This window comes from Rhipicephalus sanguineus, chromosome 9, assembly GCF_013339695.2.
Source record: "Rhipicephalus sanguineus isolate Rsan-2018 chromosome 9, BIME_Rsan_1.4, whole genome shotgun sequence".
Taxonomy (NCBI): domain Eukaryota; kingdom Metazoa; phylum Arthropoda; class Arachnida; order Ixodida; family Ixodidae; genus Rhipicephalus; species Rhipicephalus sanguineus.
In genome coordinates this window covers 32,127,010-32,151,624 of record NC_051184.2, presented here as the reverse complement: position 1 = coordinate 32,151,624, position 24,615 = coordinate 32,127,010, and the positions used below count along the sequence as shown (strand labels likewise).

Genomic DNA, 24,615 nt, shown 5'->3' with positions numbered 1-24,615 from the left:
CAATCATAGCCGAGAAATTGCATTTATACTTCATTGTGAATGGCTTCCAACAAATCGTCGTCATAAATAGCGGTAGATGATAGGGGATTGTTTATTTACTTTGCATTTCAAAGCCCGACATAATAAACATTTGCGGCACGTCAGAATTGTAACCCGTATAATTTCCGAAAGCTCGTGCTGTACAGTGCTCCTTAAAACAAGAAGCTTTCACTTTTGTACTTCGTTTCTGCTCACTGTAAGGGCTTCAGATTTCAGAGTTGATTTTACGGAGAGTGCGCTATCCTTAACTGTCAAGAAATTCACGTAGTGCGTTTGAAAGATAAATCTCAAGGGGACACTTGCAAGGTGTTTAGATTGTGTTTAATAGCTCGTTACGCAGAAATTCCGGCGTCGCTGTCGGTGGTAACGTCGTTGGTAGTGAGCGAAGATCAGCGTTGTCCGTGACCGAAAAATTGAGAAAGATGCTAATAAAATAAACAATGAAAATCGTGGGTTCGGTTGAGAATCGAACCCAAGCCTTCTGCATGGCAAGCAGGTGCTCTACCACAGAGCCGCGGCATTGCTTAAAACAGCTTTGGAAAAACTATATGAATGTCACGTGATGAGAAGAATCACCTTATCGTATGAAATATTGCGTGACAGAAACGTAGAATCACGCCTGGCGTCAAAGCACGGGAACTGCGCAAAGAGTAGGTTTTTTAAAGGCCCACCCACTACAAAGCACTCGGACATATTAGGTCTCTATCAGCAAAAGCATCAACAAAGTGAGCAGCTGCGTAGGTTCGCGAGTTTCCTTACAACGCGTAGTGGGCCTTTCGCTGATTCGCAATAGGAAGAATTGTGGCGTAGTGTGCACAGGGCAACTGTACTAGCAGTAGGCATTCTACGATAGTTCGAAACGGCCAATGTTACGCGCACAGTCGTTCGTTTCCTTGAGGCACGGCTGAGGCATGCACCGAGAACCGAAGCCGGCCTAGCTATTGTGAAGGCGATGTGCACGGGGCCTGATTACGCTATCGCGTTGTACTCTTGAAGGCGAAGCTCAAGCGTCCTCCAAGTTTTTGAAAACTTAATGAGCATTTGACAGGATTAAGTTCGACTTCGCAAAAACATAAATAAATAAATAAAGGTTAATCTTAAGAGAAAAAATTGGGCGTGTGATGCCGTTTATTATTTGGAGACGTGTCTACGCCTGCCTTAGGGGGCGAAGCGTATGAAAATGTGGACAATACTAGTCAATAGCTAGCGAACATTAATAAATATACACAGTTTCTGTTTATTGCAAGCTCATCAGGCTAATTATTTATAGAGAACCCGCAGGGGCGTCTGCTTCTAAGGACGTTTGGTGAGCGGCGTCACCACGGACCCGAGCCAACGGGGGAGGGGGGGGGGGAGTTTCGACACCCCTTCCTTCCCGCCCCCGTTAATCTGTGTCGCACATTACATAAAATGTTTTTGTTCTCTACTATAGCTATGAAAATTGTATTTTTGATACTGATTGAGCATGTGGTTAATGTAATTCCAGTTTACTTCATATGAATGGTTTTGCATTCAATGTTTTTGTCTTGTGCCAAATGTTTAGCGTGTCGTGATGGAAGTCTTGCAATCGTATGTGGCTCAGTTATTATTCATGTTGCACTTTCAACACCATACTTATTACAAACAGGGGGGATCATAACCTAAAAATACATGCTTACAACAAAGTAATAACAAAAAATAAGGCCACATATTAAGAAATTTGGCATTGTCTACAAAAGTTACTAACCTAGCGGTGAAGATGGCTTTAATCATGCAAAGCTGATTAATATACTTGCAGAAAGCTTCAATGCGAAACACACTGCTGAATTCCGGCAACATTGGCAGCGTAGTCGTAATGCGGCAGATGGCTATTCTGTTCTTGCAAAACAGCAATGGGCTGGAACTTGGCGAGATAAAATAGGCCCGAGTTGCAAATATGTTTTATAAACATTTAGTGTGACGCTATCGTGCATTTGATTGTACGTTATTGAAACGTGTAGTGTTGCTCTGAACAAGTTGTAGAGAATGGGTGTGGTGGAGCAAAGCAGGGATCCAAGATAGCTGCCCCTTATTTTCTGCGAAGCAAAGACTTGCACAAAACTGACTTCGTGGGAGAAGCAGCAGGAGTTTTCATGGAAAATATAAACAGACGTGTCTTACAGGTGTCTGGCCTGATGCCACACCACTAACCCGAACACACTTGGTCGTGCCCTTCCACATCCCAAATATGACAAAAAAATTATTTTGATCGAGATGTGTAGGCTTTGCGGAGTAAGCTGCTTCTAAATCGTCTATGCAAAAAACCCTGGTGTTTCATGTTCTGTAGTTTCTTGTGGTTAGCTTACCATCATGGTTGACTTACCTTGAGGCGAGTGTAACTAATTTTAGAAAGCTCTGTGAAACAAGGCATTGTTTTCTGTTTTCTTCATCCAGTAGAACGAAGGAATCAGCTGCTTCTAAATCGTTTATACCGACAACTTCGGTGTAACGTGTTTAGTTTCTTTTGCATATCGTCATGGTTAGGTTACTTTGAAGCCAGTGTAACAAATTTCGGCAACTTCTGCGAAACAAGGTATTGTTTTATGTTTCCTTCATTCAGTAGCCCGACACCCAAACACGTACGTACCTGCCTGGTGCAGCACAACGTTTGAGATCTTAGGAGCCTGGTCGCGTAGCATATCAGCCCAGAAAGCCACACGAGCCCTCCTGCGGTACTTGAAAAGAACCCTATTGAGCGACCGCCTGTGAAACTCGGCACTGTGTGTGTCTGTGTGATGTGACATGTGTCTATCCTCCTCTCTCTCTCTCTTTTACTCATATTTTCCCCCTCCCAATGTGTAGGGTAGCAAACTGGACGCATAGTCTAGTTAACCTCCCTGCCTTTCCTACATTCCTTCTCTCTCTCTCTTGAGAAGACCTGTAAAAGACCCGCCACGGTGGTCTAGTGGTTATGGTGCTCGACTGCTGACCCGTAGGTCGCGGGATCGAATCCCGGCCGCGGCGACCACATTGTCGATGGAGGCGAAAATGCTTGAGGCCCGTGTACTTAGACTTCGGTGCACGTTAAAAAAACCCAGGTGGTCGAAATTTCCGGAGCCCTCCAGTACGGCGTCCCTCGTTATCATATTGTACGTTAAAGTCCAACAATTATTATTAATTAAAGGGGTACTGGCACGAAAATTTTCAGTTGTCGTTTTCTTGCGTCAAATGAAAGGCCAAGCCCTCAAGAGGCTAGAAAATGTACTGCTAAACGTGAGTGGACCCTGAAAAAAAAAAGTAATTACAGTATTTTTTTAAAAGCTCGTTTCGATTCTTACTGTACCCTGACGTCACAACGCGGTATGAGCTTCTCGTCACGTGCTCGCGCAAGATATTGTGACGTTTTCACGTGACGGTTAGTGACACACAAGCGGCCATTTTGAATGTTTTGGTGACGCACAAGCAGACATTTTGAATATCTTGGTGACACACAAACGACCATTTGGAAGTTTTGGTACCTGGCGTCATCACAACTAGCCAGCCCGCTGCGTGAAGTCACCAGAATTAGTACTGTAGCCTGACATCAGGCTAGTGTCGATGTCGGTAGGTGCGCCTTGGGAAAACTGACTTCAATATCAAAATATAATATCTTATCAGCGTTTACTAAGTTTCACACTTGCTCAGTGTGGTCTCTGTATACAGGAGATTTCTATGACGGAGTAAATTCAACTTGGAAAAATGGTTTCAGTACCCCTTTAAGATCTGTAAAAGGTAAGTTGAAAGGCACAGTGAAAAAAGAATATTCCTTTTATTCACTTCTTTACAAGAGCAGAGAGAGAAAAAGCGCTTCCGGTCGGTACGTGTCGCGAACACTTGCGACCAAAGTTAACGAAAGCGGCATACGCGCGCAACCAAACCCGTGTAAGCGTTTATTGCTCGAAACGGACCGCGACGGACAGAATTTGCAACAACCATGCTTGTTTAGCGATTAATGCGGCCTTCTCAGAGACTGCTATGCGTTTTTCGCGTTGGTTTAGCATAAGTACGTACCAGAAAACGCGTAGGAAGATGACATTTTGAACACCGGAAATTACGAGCTAATGATCTTGTGAGGCACTGTTCTTTTTTTGTTGTTGTAGCGGGCATGCGTCTCAAGTGCATACGCAATAAAAGAGCTGCAAATAAGGGAACGAGTTCGTTGGTTATGATTATCTCTCTAAACAGTAAAAGGGCGAGATGTGCGTTTTCGGGAATTGAAGAGGTTGCTTCGCTCTGCCCATTTCACTATGACAAACCATGGCGTATTAACTTAGAGAAGCTCATTTCGAGAGAAGCAAGAGATTATGCGTGTAAATATGGATGCTAAACAAGCCGTTGTCAACTTGATAAATGAACTCTAACGAATTATCTACAGCACACAAGCTTTTCACGAACACACGAGCTTCACTTCAAAAGACAGCACAACCAAACTACGCAAGCACTGAACACAACACAGATACAAGTGAGCAATACGGTAACACGGCTGACGTGGCGTCGAAGAAATAAAAACTGCCTAAGGAGTAACGCGACAGCTATGTTTTCGTGATAAGGATAACATAACATAAGGGCCTATAATTACGCACACCACAAACATCCACACAAAAGACAAAAACTAATAAGTTACTATAATATAACGCGCTGGAGGGCTGCGCAGTCATCAGTCCACGGGTACGTACCTATCGCGACAAAGGGATTAAACTGTGGCCTCCGAAACTGGAGGTCACAGGACTCCTTCCTTCGGTCATCTCGGAGGCTGCAGATTGAGCGGCGTCACAAAACGATAATGGCGATTGTTATATCATGATCCCACTGTTTGTGCGATGTTGATCCACTCACCAGCTGCCTATAGCGACTGCCCTATCTCTGAACTTCTCGTTATTTAGACGTCCACAAGTTGAAAGTGAAGGAATTGTCAAACTTCGCTATTTCACACAGCAAGTAGATATAATACATTTATGTAGTAGTAAATCCATCTTTAGAGGAACTGGCGTATCGTGCAGGAAAGGAAACTGGCCATATGATGGTCGTCGTCTGGATCGGTCACCTTTTTTAGTTGCAATTGAAATATTTTTGTCTTCGTTTAAAGGACTCCAAATAAACGCTCACTGTTACGAGGCATTCAAACTGTGTACAAGTGCCTATTGAGCGAACTCAGTTTCGTATGCGAGTTCGTCTACGGAATTTGTCTAATTCGGTAGTGCTACGTTCGTGTAGAAACATGTATCGAGAAACGTGCGACGTTTTAACTAATTACTTCGGTTTGTACCAACTTGTGCTCTATTGGGTAGCGAGGTCACTTGGTCAATTAACAGGGCCGCTTAACAAGCCTTTTTCTTTCGCAATTCACGTTCACTCGGTGTCTGTCTAGACGCCTCGTGCTATGTCATTGATTCGGGAATTGACAGGTCGTTCTGCACGGAAACACGTGTAATGCTCTCACCAGTGCAGCTTATGTGCTCCAGAGTTCTACGCCTTAAAATGTACGCTAGGGTTTCAAGCCTTTCCACGAATCGGGGCTGTTCATTTTTTGCAAACCACTTTTTGCTTCTCAAACTCCTTTTTTTACCGGAAGGTAGTAGCGAGACTAGCGACGATCAAATATGTCCCTGCAATCTAAATCGTATGTAACAACAACAACAACAACAAAAAAGTTTTAACTAAAGTCAGTATTTGCGTATACCATACTGGCCCTATACAATCGGGCCAGCTCTTCTAAATGTTAACGCCTTTGAAGCTTAGCGGCTGTGTCCCGGAGAGGGCCGTAGCCGCTGAACGTCATATCATAACGCATATAATATCGCATATAATATCGCATATATCGTCGCATATAATATAATAGCATACAATATGATAACAATACGAAGAGGTGAAGGCTCTCTGTCGAAACAAAAGCGCTTGAGAAAGAAAGTAAACTGTGTTTTAGCGAGTGACGCAGCCGTATCTGGGAAAATTAAAAGCAGCATGCGAAGGGATGAAGTAGGCTTCTCCACAGAACGACTATATTTGTGGCGAAGCACGCTTTCAAGGCATTTCTTTGAAAGAAAGTGCTTGAAGGGAGACCTGCTTGGGTTATTTCAAAGCAGGATATCGTTTTTGACTAAAAAGAAAAAAAAACGATACCATGGTTCTGTTGCATAAAATTAGTTTTACAGGATAGCTCTTTTCTTTTTTTTTTTCCTGCCGAGTTCACAAGAACGGTAGATGGCTTGCTATGTGACGCTTTACGACGAAACTTGCAAACGCTGCTGGCGAACAGACTGCATTTTTAGGGTGGACGTCGAAGAAATAGCAATTGAAGGGGATCGTCCGTTTTCGCGTACAATATTCCTTTAGTAGTTTGCCCTTTCATAGCTTTTTCACGCATTCAGTCGTTTCGAAGCAACGCAGGACGACGCATTCGCTACGCGATTGTCTGTCACGAAGTTGAGGATATATAAAATTGCTACCAAGCCCGACCTTCATATCTCCATTATATATTATAATATTTTGAAGATGGCGTTATGAGTTGCGCGTTACCACTTGCAACAGCAACGGATACTACTGCATACAACTGCGTACTATAGATACTGTTTGCGTCATTTGAGTACAGTGTTTGAGTCGCGTTATGTTCTTACCTTTAGAACGCGATTGTGCCTCTGTTGCTTGTTTTAAATTATGCGTACCGAAAACCAAAGCGGGCATCGGGAAATGGTTGAATAATTTCTACTGTATGTGATCCTGATCCATCTCCTGTGTCTTTTCTTTACCATAAAACACAGTACAAAGTGCTGTAAAAGATATCGGCTGAATATGTCTCGCTGTACAGCCTGATTCAAAAAGAATATTAAGATAGCTTTACTTTTTCACGCAGCTTAGCGACAAATCGAAATGAATTAACTGAAGACTTCGTGTTCTTAACTCCTGTATGTTATCAACTCTCTTGTTGAACATAGCTGCCTATGGCAATAACTGTAACTGTATGTACAGACATTTTCATTGTACAAGTGTGACAACCACAAGCGAATAACGTTTCGTGCATTAACAAACAAGCACATCAATGGAGCACATCACTTAAAACGCGCCCGTACCACTCGAGGAGCCATTCGGCCCACTCGAAAAACTTTTGTGGAGTACCACGTCATAATTTCTAGGTGCGCCTCAGGGATTCATATTTTACTTTGTTTAGTGCCTTATAAGTTGTAAAAAAGTCTCAGGGCCTCAATGTCACTTCAGAGAAGTTCGCATATTTAAAATTTGAATAGCGTATAAAGCCCTCTGACATTGCGAATTTGGCTTGAGATCGAGATTACTCTATGTGTCTATCTTAATAATTCGACAAATTGAATAATCGTATCTCACACACCCTGACGACGTTAAAAAAGAAAAAAAACAAACACGCAAAAAAAAAAAACAGATTTATGGTTAGTATAGTGACAAATGATCCGTTCTCATGCGCACTATATACTTTTTTTATCGCGCATTGTGCATTCGAAGAGACCGACTCGTATGCGGTTCAGGGTAGCGCGATCGCGATCGCAGCGATTTAAGTGACGGTTACATTTTACACTGTTGATGTGAGCGTCTCGCGTGGCTAACTCATGGAACACGAAAATCCATTTCTATAGCGGGGTACAACTTCAGAAGTTAGGAGAGGCTCCGCACAGATGACCGAAGCGCGGCGGCCGATTTTCTATGCAACTAAAGAAATAGTTTCGTTCATGTCCTCTGCCACGCTCTCAGTATCACTGGCTGTCCGTCTCATGACGTCACTCTTCAGTGAGCGCCCATTGGTGCAGGCTTATGTGCATCCGCCAGTGGTGGAAATGCCACCGCCTTCTAAAGCTGTACCCGACCATAGTGATGCGCATAGGTTTCCCAGAGGCCTGCGTACCATCCCGACAAGTATTTTGCTTTCTCGTAAGGAATGACATGATGGTACAAAAGACAAGGGTGCACCAGTCTCTGCATTAGCTTTTCAATGCTGCAAACGAACCACCTAACGCACTGGAAGTTACAATGGCGTGCGCTGTTACGCATTTAGAACAATAGCATAGCTTGATTCGAAGCCTGTAGTTGCAACAAAGTGTAGCCATCAGTAACACAAACGCTGACTGCGTTGTACGTTAGCGTGCATCTCCTATCCAATGTTGAAAGTTGGAACAGAAGAGGCGGGCGGTGCCTAGTGTCGCACGTGCGTTCGCAAGCGGACATGGTGGTGCACCTGCCATGCATTTACAATCGGCATTGCTCTCAGCGCGGTGTACGCTGTACGCCATTGTATACACGATATTCACACAGAAAGGTCACGAGGGGTCACCATTTTCAGTGTCTCACTATCGAATCGGATACGCGGCCTCGTGCTCTGTGAGTTCAGATTACTCCAGAAACAGGTCTGAACATGTCACCAGAGAGAGAGAGAGAGAGAGAGAGAGGGAACAGAAGACAGGGAAGGAGGGAGAGAGGAAGAGAGAGGAGATAGAAAACTTAAAGGAGAAAGGCAGTGAGGTTAACCTGGCGGAGTCCAGTGGGATACCCTGCCCGGGAAGAGGAAAGGAGGTGACACCTTGCACGGACACGCACACCGGCATAACAAGAAAAGTCAATCGTCCAGTTCGTAACAAGCGGTCACATTGACTGGTGCATCTCACGAAGCGCAGCAACGTTCTTGCACCTTTGCACATCGCAGACGCACGAGGGTCCAAGATCTCTTCTCTAAGGGGCCTGCCTTCTTAGAGCCCCAACGCTGTCCAGCGGTTCACGGGCTCTGTTGATTATCCAGAAGCCGGAAATTGTCGTCGTAAGATTGGCGAGCCCCTCACGATCCGAACGATTTAATTAAAAATGTAGCTTGCAACGGATGTGAAAGGGCAGCTTGTCCTCCACACTAGAATCACCAGAAACGCTGTGTATGCCAAGCAGGTATCCGGAAGCGGATGTTCTTGGTCTGAAAGGAACCCCAAGGGCCTCGAATGGCCAAATCCTCGGGGAAGAGACTGACGCGTTCGCTGGCTCGAGAGGGGAAAATCTTGAAGATTCGACCGTGGCCGCAGTGCTATTTGCACCGTCTCTCAGCAGCTTGTGACCATGATGCTGGGCACACCGGAAGCACTGGGCGTCGCGGCGTCGTCCAGCGAAGTAGTCCGCGTGACGCCGCTCGAAGGTCGAACGTCTTCGGCGACGATGCTGAGCCTGGAGCGTCGCAGCGACGAGCTGGGGCTCACTTCCCTCGATCGAGAGGCCGGTCCACTCGGGGAGCTGGTGGCCACCAGCATGGAGGTGACGCAGTTGCCCAGGCTCACCACGTAGCTCTCGCTGCTCAGAGGAAGGCTGCGGCGAACAGAGAGACAGGGGGAAGTAAACATTGTTGTCTCTGAAGACGAGCTACGTATAATGTTACAAACTGAAGATGCGCTGTGACGTGTAGGACAGAACCACAAATAGAGCAAGAGGAAAAAGAAAAGAATTATCCAGTTCCATGCCACGAAAACCGTCGGATAGCGAAGCTATAAGCACGCGAGATCACGTGCATTATCATTGTCGTCATCATCATCATTTCGTCTTATTTATTTGTTTGTTCACTCCCCCTGCTAGGCACGCGTCCTGCGTGACGCCAACAACAACAACTACAACAACTACAACAACAACAACAACAACTACTACTACTACTACTACTACTACTACTACTACTACTACTACTACTACTACTACTGCTCCTGCTACTACTACTGCTACTACTACTACTACTACTGCTACAGCTGCTGCTACTACTACTACTACTACTACTACTACTACTACTACTACTACTACTACTACTACTACTACAACTGCTCCTGCTACTACTACTACTACTACTACTACTACTACTACTACTACTACTACTACTACTACTACTACTACTACTGCTGCTGCTTCTACTGCTGCTACCACTATTACTACTACTTCTACAACAACTACTACTGGTACCACAACTGCTGCTGCTGTCACTACTTCTAGTACTGCTACTACTACTTCTATAACAACATACTACTATTACTACTACTACGACGGCGAGGACGGCAGCACAGGATAGGCTATGACAGCTTCTCTGTAAAAAATCAGGCATAACTAACTCGGGTTGTTGTCAACGTATAATGAAGAGCTTTGCTATTTTTACAGTGAATAGTCTAGACTAGGTGACACTCACCATCATTTAGCCAACACAAGCCATTATGTTGAATTCAAGTTTCAAGTTTATTCATGAAAAGATGTGGCTTTCAATTTCTCTTCTAATAAGTAGCCTATGACGGCAAAGTTAACGACAGTAGAGTGCTCGGGGAATACATTGATTAGTTTAAAATGATTTTTCTTTTCACTATAGAATGCCTACCTGGGCCTCTGTATCTGCAGCTTCTCCTTGTTGTTTCCCGTGTAAGAGGACCAGGTTGAGGTTCGCGTGCGAAGGCTCTGTTGCGCCTTCTTGCGGGCCCACTCCTGGATGGCCGTCGAGAGGCTCGGCACCCGACCCAACAGCAGCACGATGGCGCCGTCCAGGTTCTGCGAGCGAGGTTATCGTCTGGAAAAATATCTCCCTTTCAAAGGAATCGGCGTAACACGAAAGTGTAACGTGTTAAAATTTCATTTTTTTCTTTGTGACCTGTTCATGTGCATTTTTACGAACTTCATTTCCGTGACGGATCTGACGTCAGTGAATCTTTGGAGGACACCGACATAAAACACTTTAGCGTTAAAGAACGGTGGCGCTGTCTTTCGCAATCCCACGGCCCAGCGCCACAGGTAATGGAATAGCAGATAAAAGGCGAAGAGAGAGATTGAGAATTTAAACAGTCGCGCGGAGCGGCCGTCCATACGTCGGGGACCTCCATCGACCAAACGACGATAGGGCTGGGGTGTCCAGGTAAAGGAGGGGGTGGAAGAGAATCTGATGAAGAGCAACCAGGAAAGGTCGGTGTGGAGAGCGTCTCTCTAGCGTGCTACTCTTCGCCGAGATAAGTGGAAGTGGAAGAGACGAGGATAGAGAGAAGTAGATTATATTACTGTAGTACGAGTTGTAATAGATAAGCATGGCGTCCTGCGTACACTATACATATGCACGCCGTGTAGTACACGGTGTCCGATGCGCGCATGCGCACTACAGTTGCACTACGTCAGAAGTCTTCACAACTCGCGCGCTTTAGAGACGAGCATCTAGCCCGGTCCGATTTAGATTGTTCAAAAGGGATATTAAAACGCGTTGGTATGGTCGTCTACACATCTGCGTACGGCCATCAAAAGCTTCTCCTCGGAAAACTGCCACCGCTGAGCAAAATCTCACTCACTCACTCACTCACTCACTCACTCACTCACTCACTCACTCACTCACTCACTCACTCACTCACTCACTCACTCACTCACTCACTCACTCACTCACTCACTCACTCACTCACTCACTCACTCACTCACTCACTCACTCACTCATTCATTCATTCATTCATTCATTCATTCATTCATTCATTCATTCATTCATTCATTCATTCAACCAATCAAATGAAATCAACACTCCACATATTACGTAGTGTGCATCTCTTTAAATGCGGTCGTCTTTACATCATGCGCCTGTCCTTTGCACGCAGCTGCTCGGTGATACGTTCTCGCGTTAATTGTGTGCATTGCGGCAGGCATCAGGCTCACGTGTATCATCTGTGCGACGTCCTTCTGGTTGCTCTCGCGCACGTTCTGGCCGTTGATTTCGAGTATCTGGTCTCCCTGCATGACGCGGCGGCCGTGCCGTGCAGCGATGCTTCCGGGTTGCTGTAAATGGGAATTATAGAAACGAACGCTTGTTCAGCAGATGTGCCTGGTGCGATGCATCCTTTAAAAAAAAGAACAACACGTTATTAACATACAAGTTAAAACGAACTATACGCAAGAGTAACACCGTATTATTTTTCGTTTCTCACATCACTCGAAATGAAGATTGCTAAAACGGCGTGCGCAACCAGAAGACCTATCACGCTGCCGTCTTATATATATCCCGTTGCTACTTCACGCACTTTTTCGCACACTTATTGGCAGCATTCATCACTGCGTGGTGTGTTTTTTTAAGGCCCACGAGTGGTGTTTTGTCGACGTGATCACACGTGCCAAGTCACGATGGCGGTCAGCGCGCCGTGCCAACAGAGCACACAACAAGCAAGGGCGAAGCGAACACACTGCGTTTCTATCTCGTTTTCTTTCTGTCGTTTGTTCGGCGTGGTGCGCTGATATGTGTCGCGACTGGAATGTTCCATATCACACCGCCTTACTAAACAATAACGTATTCGCGCTTCGCCAGGTATTTCACTGGACAAGCGAAGTGAGATTCGAATAACCCGTCATCGCGCGCATTGCACTGAAACTGTTCCTGAACGACTTGATTTCGTTGCCTTGTTCGAAGCGCCTATAAATAGGCCATGGTGTTGTGTAACCTTCCCCCTTTCTCACTCCACAGCTATCCGCCTCGTGCGCTGCTGCTTTCAGTGGTACTGGTGGCGCCACCAACGGCGGACGGTGGCGATAGGTGGATATGCGCGGCTCATAGAAGCCGTGGGCAAAGCGCCTGTTACTCTCCGTTTTTCTATTCATGTTTCGTTCTGGTTTGATATTTGTACTGCCGACGCTGCTCCATTAGACAACCATGCCGTCTGTTACGTCGATTGTTCTATATTATTTGTTTTAAACTGACAGGCCCGTTTTTTTTATGCGTGCGCGCGATGCACTGCGTACGTTTCTTACGTGTATGTGTCCAAGTTGTTTGCGTGATCTGTTAACACAGATGAAATAAAAATTGTTGCAGTACAAAACAGCATTCTTGTTTTATTGAACACCCCAAACAGTACAACAACAATGACTATTACGGCTGTATGCCTGCTTAAGAAACGCACAAAAGACACGCGATTTTATCTTCGCCCAACACTCGTAGCACTCAACTAGGCCAAGAAAACCAAAATCTAACTTGCTGAACGTTTTAACAGCCGTCACACAGCTGCATAATAATGCGTAAAAGTACTGCAGCAAATGACCAACAAACATTCACGCAGCGTTTTTTTTTTGTTCACAGACCGTATTAACATATGAGAAAGTTCTAACTGCATTGCAATCACATATTTCAGAATATCTAATCACTTTCACCATTGAAGCCACAATCCTCTAACACATGCGCTTTAAATTGAGCATGGCATTACTCAGACTTATATAGGAAATGCACACGCGTGGCATTACTCAGATTTATACAGGAAGTGCGCACGCGTGTAGTGTATCTCGTATGCTAGATTCTCCTTTGGTACGTGCAGCTCAACATAAAATGCGATTCTAGAAGTAATCTTCGTGGAGTAGCGAGCATATAGAAGGACAACTACTTACAGCTTCACTTACCTTTGCAAAACGGTATTCCAATTGCAATTAAATATTAACCGACGCAACAGCGATAACAACACACTTGTTGCACACAGGCGTACCAGGTTGACGCGCGAGGCCAAGCGCGGTATTTTAAGTGTAGCACAATCGTGCGCGTACAGTACGCTAGAATATTCTAGCACAATGTCGTCAAGCTTGCAGTCACTTCAGCGGCTCCCACGATGTAGCACCAGTTGACGTCCTCGCGTCATCAAACTGCTACGACGCCGAGAACTACGCACACAGCTGACTGGGAAAAACGCGGTCTTGCAGGAGGCCATCTTGTCCCGCAACCAACGGACAAAAGTACACAACTGAGGCGTCTGAAACATTGCCGTTGATGAGATGGCAGCTGAACGAAATCAGGGCTCATCGTCCGACGTGTGGCCACCGCCTTAACACAATATTAACGTTGCAACGTTCAAGGAAGACGCGACGAAAGCGACGAGCCCAGCCGGTCTTGTCGGGTGCGCTACAGCACAGTGCACAGCGCGCGCTCTCACGGCTACCGAAAGAAATAAAAGAAAGTGGAGAGAGGGGCACCTAGGAGTATCGCGTATCGGTGGAAGTGTGGTGCAAGCAAGAGGAAGTGTGGCGTCGTCGGTGTGGCGTATTGTCGAGAGATGGCGCTAGTTTGTTTTTGCGCAATGAAATCGCAAACTTCATTCAAAATGCATGGGATCCTATGGGGGGTTGGGAGAGGGTACAACCGCCTTAGCTGAGCGGTGGCGCCACCATACCGATGCACGAGGCGGATAAGCAGGGCGCTTGCCATTTTTACAGTTAGCCGAAGCTGCAGTAGTGTTGACTTTGGATTGATTTACATTGACTTAACTAACAGGGGCAAAAAGGACAAAGGACAAGGTAAAGGAAACAGACAGGGCGCGGATCTAGATTGACTGTGACAGACAGACTTCAGATTGACAGGATTTAGATTTAGACAGACATGATTTAGATTGAGTGTGACATAGCTACCACGCATTGTTCTTTGTACAATAGTGCCTATACTCCATCTCAGAAGTTCCCACTGTGGAGGATACAGGGCACCGTAGCCAATAAGAAGGGCGAAAATCCCTCGCGATGTATTCATCCGCGCCGCGTCGTCTGCTCAGCGTCCCCATGGCGTCTGCGCGCCCGCGTTGTGCGTAGGCGTTGGTAAAGCGAACAGACGGCAAAAAAAAAAAAGAAAGAGAACATGGCTGCACCCATCGATGCTGGTGCCGTCCGCCTGGAATTTGTCACGTCGTCGTCGTGCGCTCTGTGGCCCGTAAGTTTCAAACTGACGCATGTATTTGCTTTATATTCACGTCGTGACGCTTCGACAGCAATGTATTCGTGACTATATTGCGCTATTTTCATGAACCGTTATCAAATGTTCGGCACGTTAGGCTTAGCAGGCGTGGCTAACCAAAAGTTCGATCTCGCCGATGACGACAAAACATACCTGCTGCTCGTCATGAGATGGCGCGCGATGGCTCATTTCGCCATTTATTTCTTGCTGTCAGCTCTGTGGGCAAGTAACAAGTGCAACTTCAGATCGAAACGGGTGGTCGCGTCTTCATGGACACTGCCATGTTGATTTGTAACCACAGTTACCGGCAGTTAATGATACAACAATTAAAGCAACACGAAGTAAATGTGATAAAGAATAAACACATCACTCATTGATGCGATGTAACACATGCTAAACTAGCGCAAATGTCTCAACCCTGAGTATCGTAAGGTAATTATATCTGGAATTACATTTTGCAGCGCAAGCATATGGCTTGCTTACATCCCGTAGCTTTGGTAGGGCTGAAAAGTAGTGGTGAGATGGAGTATAGAATATACATGCATGTAGTAGTGATTATGTCAGTCATTTGGAAGCGTCGGTTTTGTTATTTGTACATTAATCAACGTGCTACTCACCATGTACTTGATTTCTCCCCATTTAATAGCCCCGTAAGAGAGCGCTTATGTGCATTTAAGATAATACCTATAAATTTTCAAAGCGACCCAAGAACAGAAAAAAAGAAAACGAACTGCTTGATTATTTGCTTCCGGCGACGAATTATCTGTTTCCGGCGACGGTGTGTGACTGAATGTGCCTTCTTCTTCGTCCTCGTTACGAGTTTTCATTACTTTCTTGCATCTAAGGCCGGTAGAACTTTTTCTTTCAGTTGCAAGAACTTTGATCGAAATTGGTGCATCGACTGCCAAATCGGCGAATTACTTTGTCACACAGCGAGCGCAGAAACCAGAGGTAGCTTTGAAGTAAGTTTATTTTGTGATGGAAAGTTACAGGTCGTAAATGCAGAAACATAGTTGCAATCCGGGGTAAAAAAACTTTTGATTTTGTCATTTTTCGAACACGATTCATGGCTACAAAGCGTTGTCGCTGAGCGACGCGTCCAGAAAACGAGTTTTTGATGACTTCGAATTATGGCGCAGACTTATCGCTACAGTCACTCAGAGGCAGTAGTAAAGACACGATGATACATGCTATGCCTATCGTCTATAATGAGCTGTTGGTATGTTACGCGAGTGTTTTCCACCCTACCGATAAAAATTTCGTTGACGTCTGAGATTACGTCTAGCGAATGGAATTTGAGCGAGGTGCGGAATGATACTTACGATGTACGTGATGAAGACCCCCCGTCCATTTCTGAAAGATGAAAAAAAAGATAAGGAAAAAGCGTGGCGTTAGGATTACGCAAGAACTAGTTGTGTCTAAAAGGAGAAGACAATGCGAAGCGTGACCGGGCGGTTTCGTGCGCGTTTCCTTCTTCTAATAGGGTTGATTTATCGTATTACCGCCTTAGTAGCCAGCGCTTTATGCAGTTCTTTCGATAATTACTCAGGCTTTATGCGCCAAAACCACGATATGATTACAAGTCACACCGTAGCGGGGGACGTGGATTAATTTCGATCACCTGGGGTTCTTTAACGTCCACATAAATCTAAGAACCCGGATGTTCTCTCTATTTCGCCTCCATCGAAATGCGGCCGCCGTGGCCGGGAGTCGAACCCGCGCCTTAGAGCTTAGCAGCGCGACACCTTACACGTTAAGCTTGCACGGGGATATTGTGCTCCTACTTCAAAGTTCTGCTGAATGACGTGAACTTTGTCGGTGGTAAGCAGCAACGAGATTTGCAAGTAACCTGGCAGTTTAGCCTGGTAGTTTAGCCAGTATATAGATCGAAAAAAAAAAGTGCGCAAATTCGCGTTGGAACAATCGCAGTATGCGGTAGATTCACAAAAAATAAGGAAGAGAGGGATAGATTTGCAGTCCTTTCAAAGTTAAGTAAAGTTAAGTTAGCAACGGCGAATAGCGCGTACTCACGTTCTTTGTATGAAGCTAATTCCCAGGCGGTCCTTGACGCTTGCTTTTCGCATCTCCACTGTGATAAACTTTGAAGGCTCTGTGAAAAGAAATCAATAAAGAATAAAAAGAACAAATGTTAGCTATACAAGCAAGGGAATGCAGCCTCAATCGAGTTACCTGGCTATTAAGGACTGTCTGTAAAGCGGGGGTGGGGTGTTGCCAGCTGTGAGGAGATCTAGCGCTAAATATTCAGGCTGACAATTGTTTCACATGGGCGGTTCCATTTAAATTGTACGGTTGCGAGCAAAAATTTAGAGACCAACCAGTTCCGCAAATAACGTTTTTTCTTTGCAGCCTAAGCATGTTGACTGAAATCGAGTGGTGCAGCATAAGCGGACATGTTGTGCCAATGCAATGCATTAAAGCAATCCTGCGCTTGCTATGAGGGCTTTTTATTTTTGATGGTACCGTGGTCTCTAAACTTTTGCTCGCTATACTGTACGTTGGTAAACGTGCCAATGAAATAAATGCGACGTGAGCATAGCACATAGTCGCTAATATCCTAGCTCCAGTGGAACAAAAAATGAAGTTTGCTAGAATGGAGCGTGTGTAGGCAGGATGAGCTTGCTCCATTAAAGTTCACTCTCACTCATAGAGCTGTGCTGCCCGTCTAATCAAACCAATGGCGATGATGAGCAGGCAACGCTAAACGCCTCCACTTTCTGACCAAGTTGGTGTATCTAATTAAACAGAAAACTCGTCTAGAAGGCCAACACACGCCCTTCCGGAAATTGAGTGTCCTGCAGGATTGCCTAATTAAGGGGGACAGAAGAATTAACGGAATTGACTGAGAACGCGAAAATAATTCAGTTTCTCGTGAGAGCATAGGCTTTCGCCCGTGCTCTCCGTAGCATTGCCTAAAGACGCTGTCACTTTTTAGGCGAAAGGCCTAGGTGCCTCATCAAACGCGAAAATTGACCGTCGGCGGCGTCGGCGTCCCGTGGTGTCGACACGAGTGATGCAAAAAATAATCATCACGTGAGGACGTCAACATGTGACTTCATCACAACGTTACATATCGCAAAAAACGCCAGGCCTGCGCGGAAAGCGCAGCACAGTCACAGCGAAAGCTCGAAGAGCGGCATTTCTAGAGCCCGTTATAAACTGTCTTGTGGCTACTAATACAACTACACTAGCAACGTACCCACTACGCCACAAACGATCATTTTTGTGAAGTTGGAAGCACCCACCGTGACATTACTCGTCATTCTGCGGAGAAGCGAGGTACCATCTTTAAGGCATTATGTGCAGTTTCTTGATGCGACGACTGATGACGATGAAGAATTATGACTGAGCCTTTTGTAATGAGTTGGAAGCTTTAAATGACCCACTAGTTACGTACTTCGCATTGTGTAACGCCCGGTCGTTATTTCATTCTCCCACCGCACTTTATAACATACGCTAACGTGAGAAAGAGATAGAGAAAGGTAATTAACTTAATGAGACCCCGAGGAAATGGATCATGGGAGGCTTATAGGCTTCCTTGGCAACCAATAGAAGTGCACTTGCGCGGAACCCACTATGCTATAAATCGTAATTTTTGTGAAGGAAGGAAGCAGCCACTGCTTCCTTCCTAAACAGTCGTTATGTTTTATGTTGGGATGCTTCCTTCTATCGACACGTCATTCTGCGCAGAACCGTAGTATCTGCTTAACACCTGTAAGGCATTATGTATACTTTGTTGATGCTGTGGCTAATGACGATGAAGAATTATGGCAGATCTCTTTGTAATGGGTTGGAAGCATTCAACAACTCGCTCGTTGCGCAATTCGCATTGTGTGACGCCTGGTTACAGAATTCGCATTGTGTGACACTTGGTTGTTATTTTGCTCTTCTGCCACGCTACATTACACATGTTAATGTGGTTCCTTCCCGACATGAAGACTGTATAGGGTCTTTTTGCAAGGCAGTTTCAAGCACCGGCATGGCTCAGAGGTTGAATACTGGGCTCTTACGCAGAGGGCCCAGGTTCGAACCTCGTTCCATCCTGGAATTTTTTTCTTATTTCGTTTGTTTTTCTTATTTCGAGCGATAGTGGTTACGGACACCGGCGGCGGCGGCGGCGGCGGACAACTACGGCGCCAAAAACGGCCGGTGAAATGATCTCATAACAGCTTTCGCTGTAAAATTTGTGACGTCATACTGACGTCACATAACGTGACATCAGATGACATCATCGCATGACATCGTCGCTTCGTCATAGGTGGGCCGATCACCGAGGCAGTGCAAAACCAGGTCACGTGCAGAAAGCTAGCAATGCCTCCGATCCTGGAGGCAGTGCAAAACCACATTAGGTACAGAAAGCTTTCGGAGAGGCGCGGGGGAGGATCAATAGATCGAGTGAGAAGAAAAAGAAGTTGGCTTTCGCCTTCGAGCCGTCTTAGGCGAACGCATAAGGGACGGTTGTGAAATTTTGTCCCTTCAGTATGAGGGACCTACTACTCACTCTCGGTGGTTGTGAAGAGCGTCTGCGGGTTCTCCCGGAGCACCATGAGCCTCACCGGTGACGGTGCTTCCCTCAGAGCCCGCACGGCGTCCGTCGAACACACGTCTCGGAGGGAAAGTTCGTTCACCTGCAAAACCAACAAGTCGCAGTGATCCACCGTAGCAGTATATAATTTGAGACCGCTCCGTGGCGTTCTATAAACAGAAGGCGACAAACACTGGTGTGGTGGTGACACTCCAGACTTTTCGAGCCCCGGCAAGTCAGTGGCGCATTCTATCCGTGGTTAAACGTTTTTTTGGAGTCACGTATTGCTGTGTGCACCGAGCTACCGCCATTTAGGTCCCAGTCCTCGTCTCATTTTCTCTTTTATTTGCATTCATGCTGGGAGACAGGCTATAATATATTGTAGCCGAATGTGGCAATACATAGCTACGAAAGTTTAAACTACTCATCTCCCTTTATATTTTGAACACACTCAGACTGCACGGGTAAATAACACGCGAAGTCTTAATAATTAATAAAGTTTCTGGGGGTTTTGCGTGTTTTAAAAAGCACGATATGATTACGAAGCACACATTAGTGGGCCAGCGCGACTTAGTTTTGACCAGCAAGGGTTCTTTAACATGTCCCTACAATCTAAGCACACGTGTGTTCCCTCATTTAGCGCCATCAAAATGCGGTCGCCGTTGCCAGGTATTGAACCCGCGTCCTCGAGCTCCTCAGCGGGCCAACTTGTATCTGGTAAGCTGCCATGTCGGGTAACACTACGCATACAACAAAAAATATAAAGAAAAGACATCAACAAAACAAACAAAACCACAAGCGACTAATGAGCGCACGCATTAAAGTGCATGTACATAACCAACTGAAAAAACCTGCCACTTATGCGCGAAATGTGGGATCGTGATTTTTCGAGTGTTGCGTCGAACCCACAGAACACATAGAATTCACAAAATTTACACATCAAGTCAGTAAATGTACTAATCCAGTAAATCAAACTTCATAACGCTGTCAAGACATTTCCTTTCATTTTATCCCTACCTCTAGGTCCCCACACGGATGCTACATGAGGGATGGACAGGGGAAAAAAAAGAGCAGCAGTTCCTGTGCACAGTTAATATGATAAGTAATGAATCTGTGCAGCCGTTTTAAATTGAGTGAAATTAGTTAAAATGGCGATGTGGGAGGGAAGGTCGTTCCAATCCCTTGCCGTTTGAAGGCAAAGAGATTTCGGGAAGGTCTTAATTAGCAGTACGTGTGCGTACGGGATATACGGCTGTGGGATATGCGATAGCGGGGAATGATCATGGTTAACGTTTCATTGGCGAAGAAAGCTCTTGCTCGTAGAAATAAACCCTTAGGGCCACATACAATCACACAAGGATAACCCTACCAAATTTTTATCCATAATGACTGAGCCATAAAGAGGGGAACAGTGGTGCGACACGAGAGCTCGCATTGGAGGAGGCATCACGCAGTCGCATTTCCGTAACTCGCTTTCTTTCAAACATAAAAAGAAAGTTCAGTGATTCATTTGCTGCTTGCTAGGATCTTTGTCGGCTCTCTTCTCGCGTCGCTTGCTTTTATGCCCGGGTTTTATGACAGTTACTTGCAGCTGTTTCAATACTACTGCAGCTTACAATAACTTCGCAACAGAAAACACCGCAGGAAGCCTCGTCGTCAGTCCTCGCGTTTGCCCAAGTTTTACGAGTTTTCATTGAGTGGGATGAAGAAAGATTGAGAAATAGTCGCGTAATTTACCTTACGAAGGCAGATAAAATGACGGCTGCTTCTCTTGGGGCGACAGTAAAGGCGACGAGTAGTAAACTTGCGTTTTGTTCATTTTTTTAAAGTCCTCATCCGAACTCCGAAGCTTGACATAAGTTACGCGTCACTGAGTATTACGACGTAAAAAAATGGTATTAAGGCCGTCATTTGCACGAACGTATTTTCATTCTATTGCAGCAAGCACCTCCGTAATGACCGATCACTGTAGTAGTCAGTTCTAGATACGAAGATACGAGACACGATAAAAAATGGTAGGCGTGCGAACACGGGCATTAATTGATTAATTGATTACTTAATTAATCAAGGCGTGACGGGTAGGGCAGCAAAGTTTACAACTCCAGAGCAGTTGAGCACATTATCAAAAGATGCCTCTATACTTAGCCCCATCTGGCGTTATTGTGACGTCCCTACGATGTTGCACGTTGCTTAAGGGAGCGTTTTGTTAACTAATATAATAATATCTGGGGTTTTACGCCCCAAAACCACGATATGATTATGAAGGACGTCGTAGTGCAGGGCTCCGGAAATTCTGACCATCTGGTGTTCTTTAGCGTGCACCTAAATCCAAGTACACGGACCTCTAGCATTTAGCCTAACCGAAATGCGACCGCCACGGCCGGGATCGAACCTGCAACCATCGGGTCAGCAGCCGAGCACCGTAATTTCGTTAACCAAGTAAGGGTAAAAAATGAATTGTAAATGTAACATTGCTTATCTCAACAGTGATGCTTAAATGCAGAATTCTTACCACCATGGCTAATGAAAGAACTCTTTCACGCTAATCTCCAAATAAATGTTTACTCCCTCTCTTTCTCTACCATGTTAACGCGCATTGAACACCTACATGCTCGAATTGACCAGTCGCAACATGTTTGCTAAAGTGATTAGTTATAATCGAAACAGTTAGAGCTTGCTTTAGGTCATATTTACTGCAATTTGTTACACGATGTCCGCCTCTTTGAGCAGTTTACCTCCAGCAGTAGCGTTGCGATTTCTGCCGCAGGTCAACAAAATAATTTCTTAAAATATATAAAAAATATAAAAAGCTGACATTCGGTAGGAAAATTCGACACGTTTTCAAGCTGAGGGTCTCTAACAAGGACAGTGCCAGTTTTCAATTACGTATTTTTATCAGTACTCGCGTTGCATTAAAACTACAAACATAACTTGATGGAAGAAATCATTCGTTAATTAGCAGGAGTGCAGTAATAAATTTTGATGGCACGCTTAAATCTCAAAACGCATCGCAAGGCAAGCAGCCGATCAGACTTTTAATTGTTGTTTGCGCACTCACCGCAAGGATGACGTCACCTTTCTTGAGTCGACCGTCCTGGTAGGCGACACCGTCCCTGTGTACTTCACTGACGCAGATGGCTTCCTGGAAGGATGAGCATGAGGCAGTGTGATATAAATAAATAAATAAATAAATAAATAAATAAATAAATAAATAAATAAATAAATAAATAAATAAATAAATAAATAAGTGGTACGACGACACAGGTAACTTGGCTCGTTAATTACAAACGCCGCCACAATGTTCGTAATGATGAACTATGTTGTCACGAAGGGACGCGACGACATGTTGAATGGTACGCGCAAGCGCGCGCGAGAGACTATAGTCGTTTACAACCTATAGTCGGATACAACTTAAGAAGTCCGGAGAAGCCCCGCCCAGACGACCGAAGCGCGACAGCCGATCGCCTCCGCGACTAAAGAAGTAGTCCCAATGTTCTCATTGGGACTACTTCTTGCAATATTCACCCCCGTATTCACAAACGCTCCTCGACTCGACCCTTCACTCGAAACGCTCCTTGAGGGCCGTTTTCCGATTCACAAATCGCCCTTCACTCGAAACGCACCTCGACTTGAGGAAATCTCGAGTGTTTCACTTGAGATTGTCAAGGTAGCGCGGGAGCTACCTTGAATCGTTCCTTGAGTGAAGTTTCGGCGTCAGCGCGTGGTCTCCGAGATAGCGGGCCGCGCGCTCGCCATTTCGGAGGCCACGGTCAGCGTGGCATCCATGCGGTGCGTCGCTCACTTGTTCTGCATTTCCCGATGGATCAAGCTGCCGCCCTGCCGCTGCCTTTTTGCTTTCGACAGTGAAGGTGCGCATTTACTATGGCGCTGTCTTCGAGTGGTTCGGCAACGGCTCTCCGAGAGAGGCGGGCATGATGTCAAGAGGACCGCGCTCTTGTGCCGTGATGTGTTGCATTCCGTGCATGAGCCAATGGATTACCTGCTTTCGGATAGTCATCGTGCGAGTGTTCCAAGTCTTACTATGGTCGCCAGTGCTTTCATGTGTATTTAGTTGAAGACCTTACGCCGCATCAGTTCAAGCCCGGTGCGAAAGACTGCGCGATAGCGAAGGGAAAGTGAAAGAGCGAACTTTTCTCCAATTAATGGGTGAATTATTCATGCTAGCTTCATGGGTGCGTACCTGACTATTCATGCGCCGGCATTCACCGTACGCCTGAGCGGCTTTCGCTCATGTAAATCTTCACTACCCTAACCGAAATACAAAGAAGCATACCACTGCAAGGAGATCTTCTGTATCAACGTGAAGGTGCGTTCTTGTATTTTGTTTTTCACATTTTTCCTGTGTTTGATCAGATCCATATTTGGGATGGTTTATGGAAAACAAAAGACAATGTAATGGGTACAACGAGTGTGCAGCTGCTAGTATTGAAAGTTATAACTACGTAATTCGTAGCTTCGTTATACAGTATTTATGTAGCCCACAATATCTATGGATGTCCAAGCCTAGCTATATGAAATTAACCAGGTGCTGGTGCAGTATGAAACCCCCATGTATGCAAAAATGCGTGAAACGTATCAAAACACAAAAGATACAGCAGAGAATGAATGAATGTTTTATTTTCAAGCATAATAACACTGCTTCTAATTAAGCAAAGACGGCAAATTTTAAGAAAACAATAGGACACGCAGTGTAATTGTAGACGTTTGAGCCATTATATAATGAAGCTAATGGGCGTTGGATAGCCATACGTCTGTTCAGATGCACAAGTGCCTGGCCCAAGCATGTATCAAAATAGTGAAAGCTCATTAAGTCAACAAAAGACATGCCTGTTATTCAAGGCGAGAAGTACTGAAGAATGTGTGTAGAACGAGAAGTAAAGAAAAATGCAGCTTTGATGTAGTACTATGTTCATTATTTATAACCCCTTTCTTTTGTGCAGGAATCTGGCTGCTGAGACTAGAAGATACACCAACACTCTTTACAAATGTGCAGTATTTGCAGCGTTCACATGACTGTATACAAAGGAAGAAAAGCTGCACTTAATAGCTGCACTGCATGGATTAGTCACACTAGTGTGGCTACCACCTGTATCTTCTTTATGATGTCCTACAAGCTCGAATTTCATGACAGTATGTAGGCTGCATATGCTTTATTGACGGACAGCTTGCAGCTTTACACACTTGTATTTTGTCACCTACGTTATTCTTCATCAAGCACATATAATAAAAATTCATTTACCCTTTGCAATTGATTTAGAGCTTTCTCTGTGCTTTCGTGTTCAGACAGTATCGCAAAAACCTCATCTGCTCTGATTATATAGAAAAAGCAGTTCTA

At 45.2% G+C, this 24,615-nt stretch overlaps 1 protein-coding gene across 2 annotated transcripts in view; it reads right to left on the bottom strand.

Moving 5' to 3' along the window:
* Positions 1-5,103: 5,103 nt before the first annotated feature.
* The window catches only part of LOC119404925 (inaD-like protein), a 30,088-nt gene continuing 10,576 nt past the window's right edge, over positions 5,104-24,615 (bottom strand). For both annotated transcript variants that reach the window (XM_037671618.2, XM_049419120.1), the window contains 7 exons: positions 22,318-22,401; positions 19,236-19,362; positions 16,748-16,826; positions 16,039-16,069; positions 11,683-11,802; positions 10,382-10,548; positions 5,104-9,342 (listed from right to left, as the gene is read on the bottom strand). In XM_037671618.2, the coding sequence (XP_037527546.1) occupies positions 9,084-9,342; positions 10,382-10,548; positions 11,683-11,802; positions 16,039-16,069; positions 16,748-16,826; positions 19,236-19,362; positions 22,318-22,401 (867 nt within the window). In that variant the 3' untranslated portion in view covers positions 5,104-9,083. The remainder of the gene's footprint in view (positions 9,343-10,381; positions 10,549-11,682; positions 11,803-16,038; positions 16,070-16,747; positions 16,827-19,235; positions 19,363-22,317; positions 22,402-24,615) is intronic.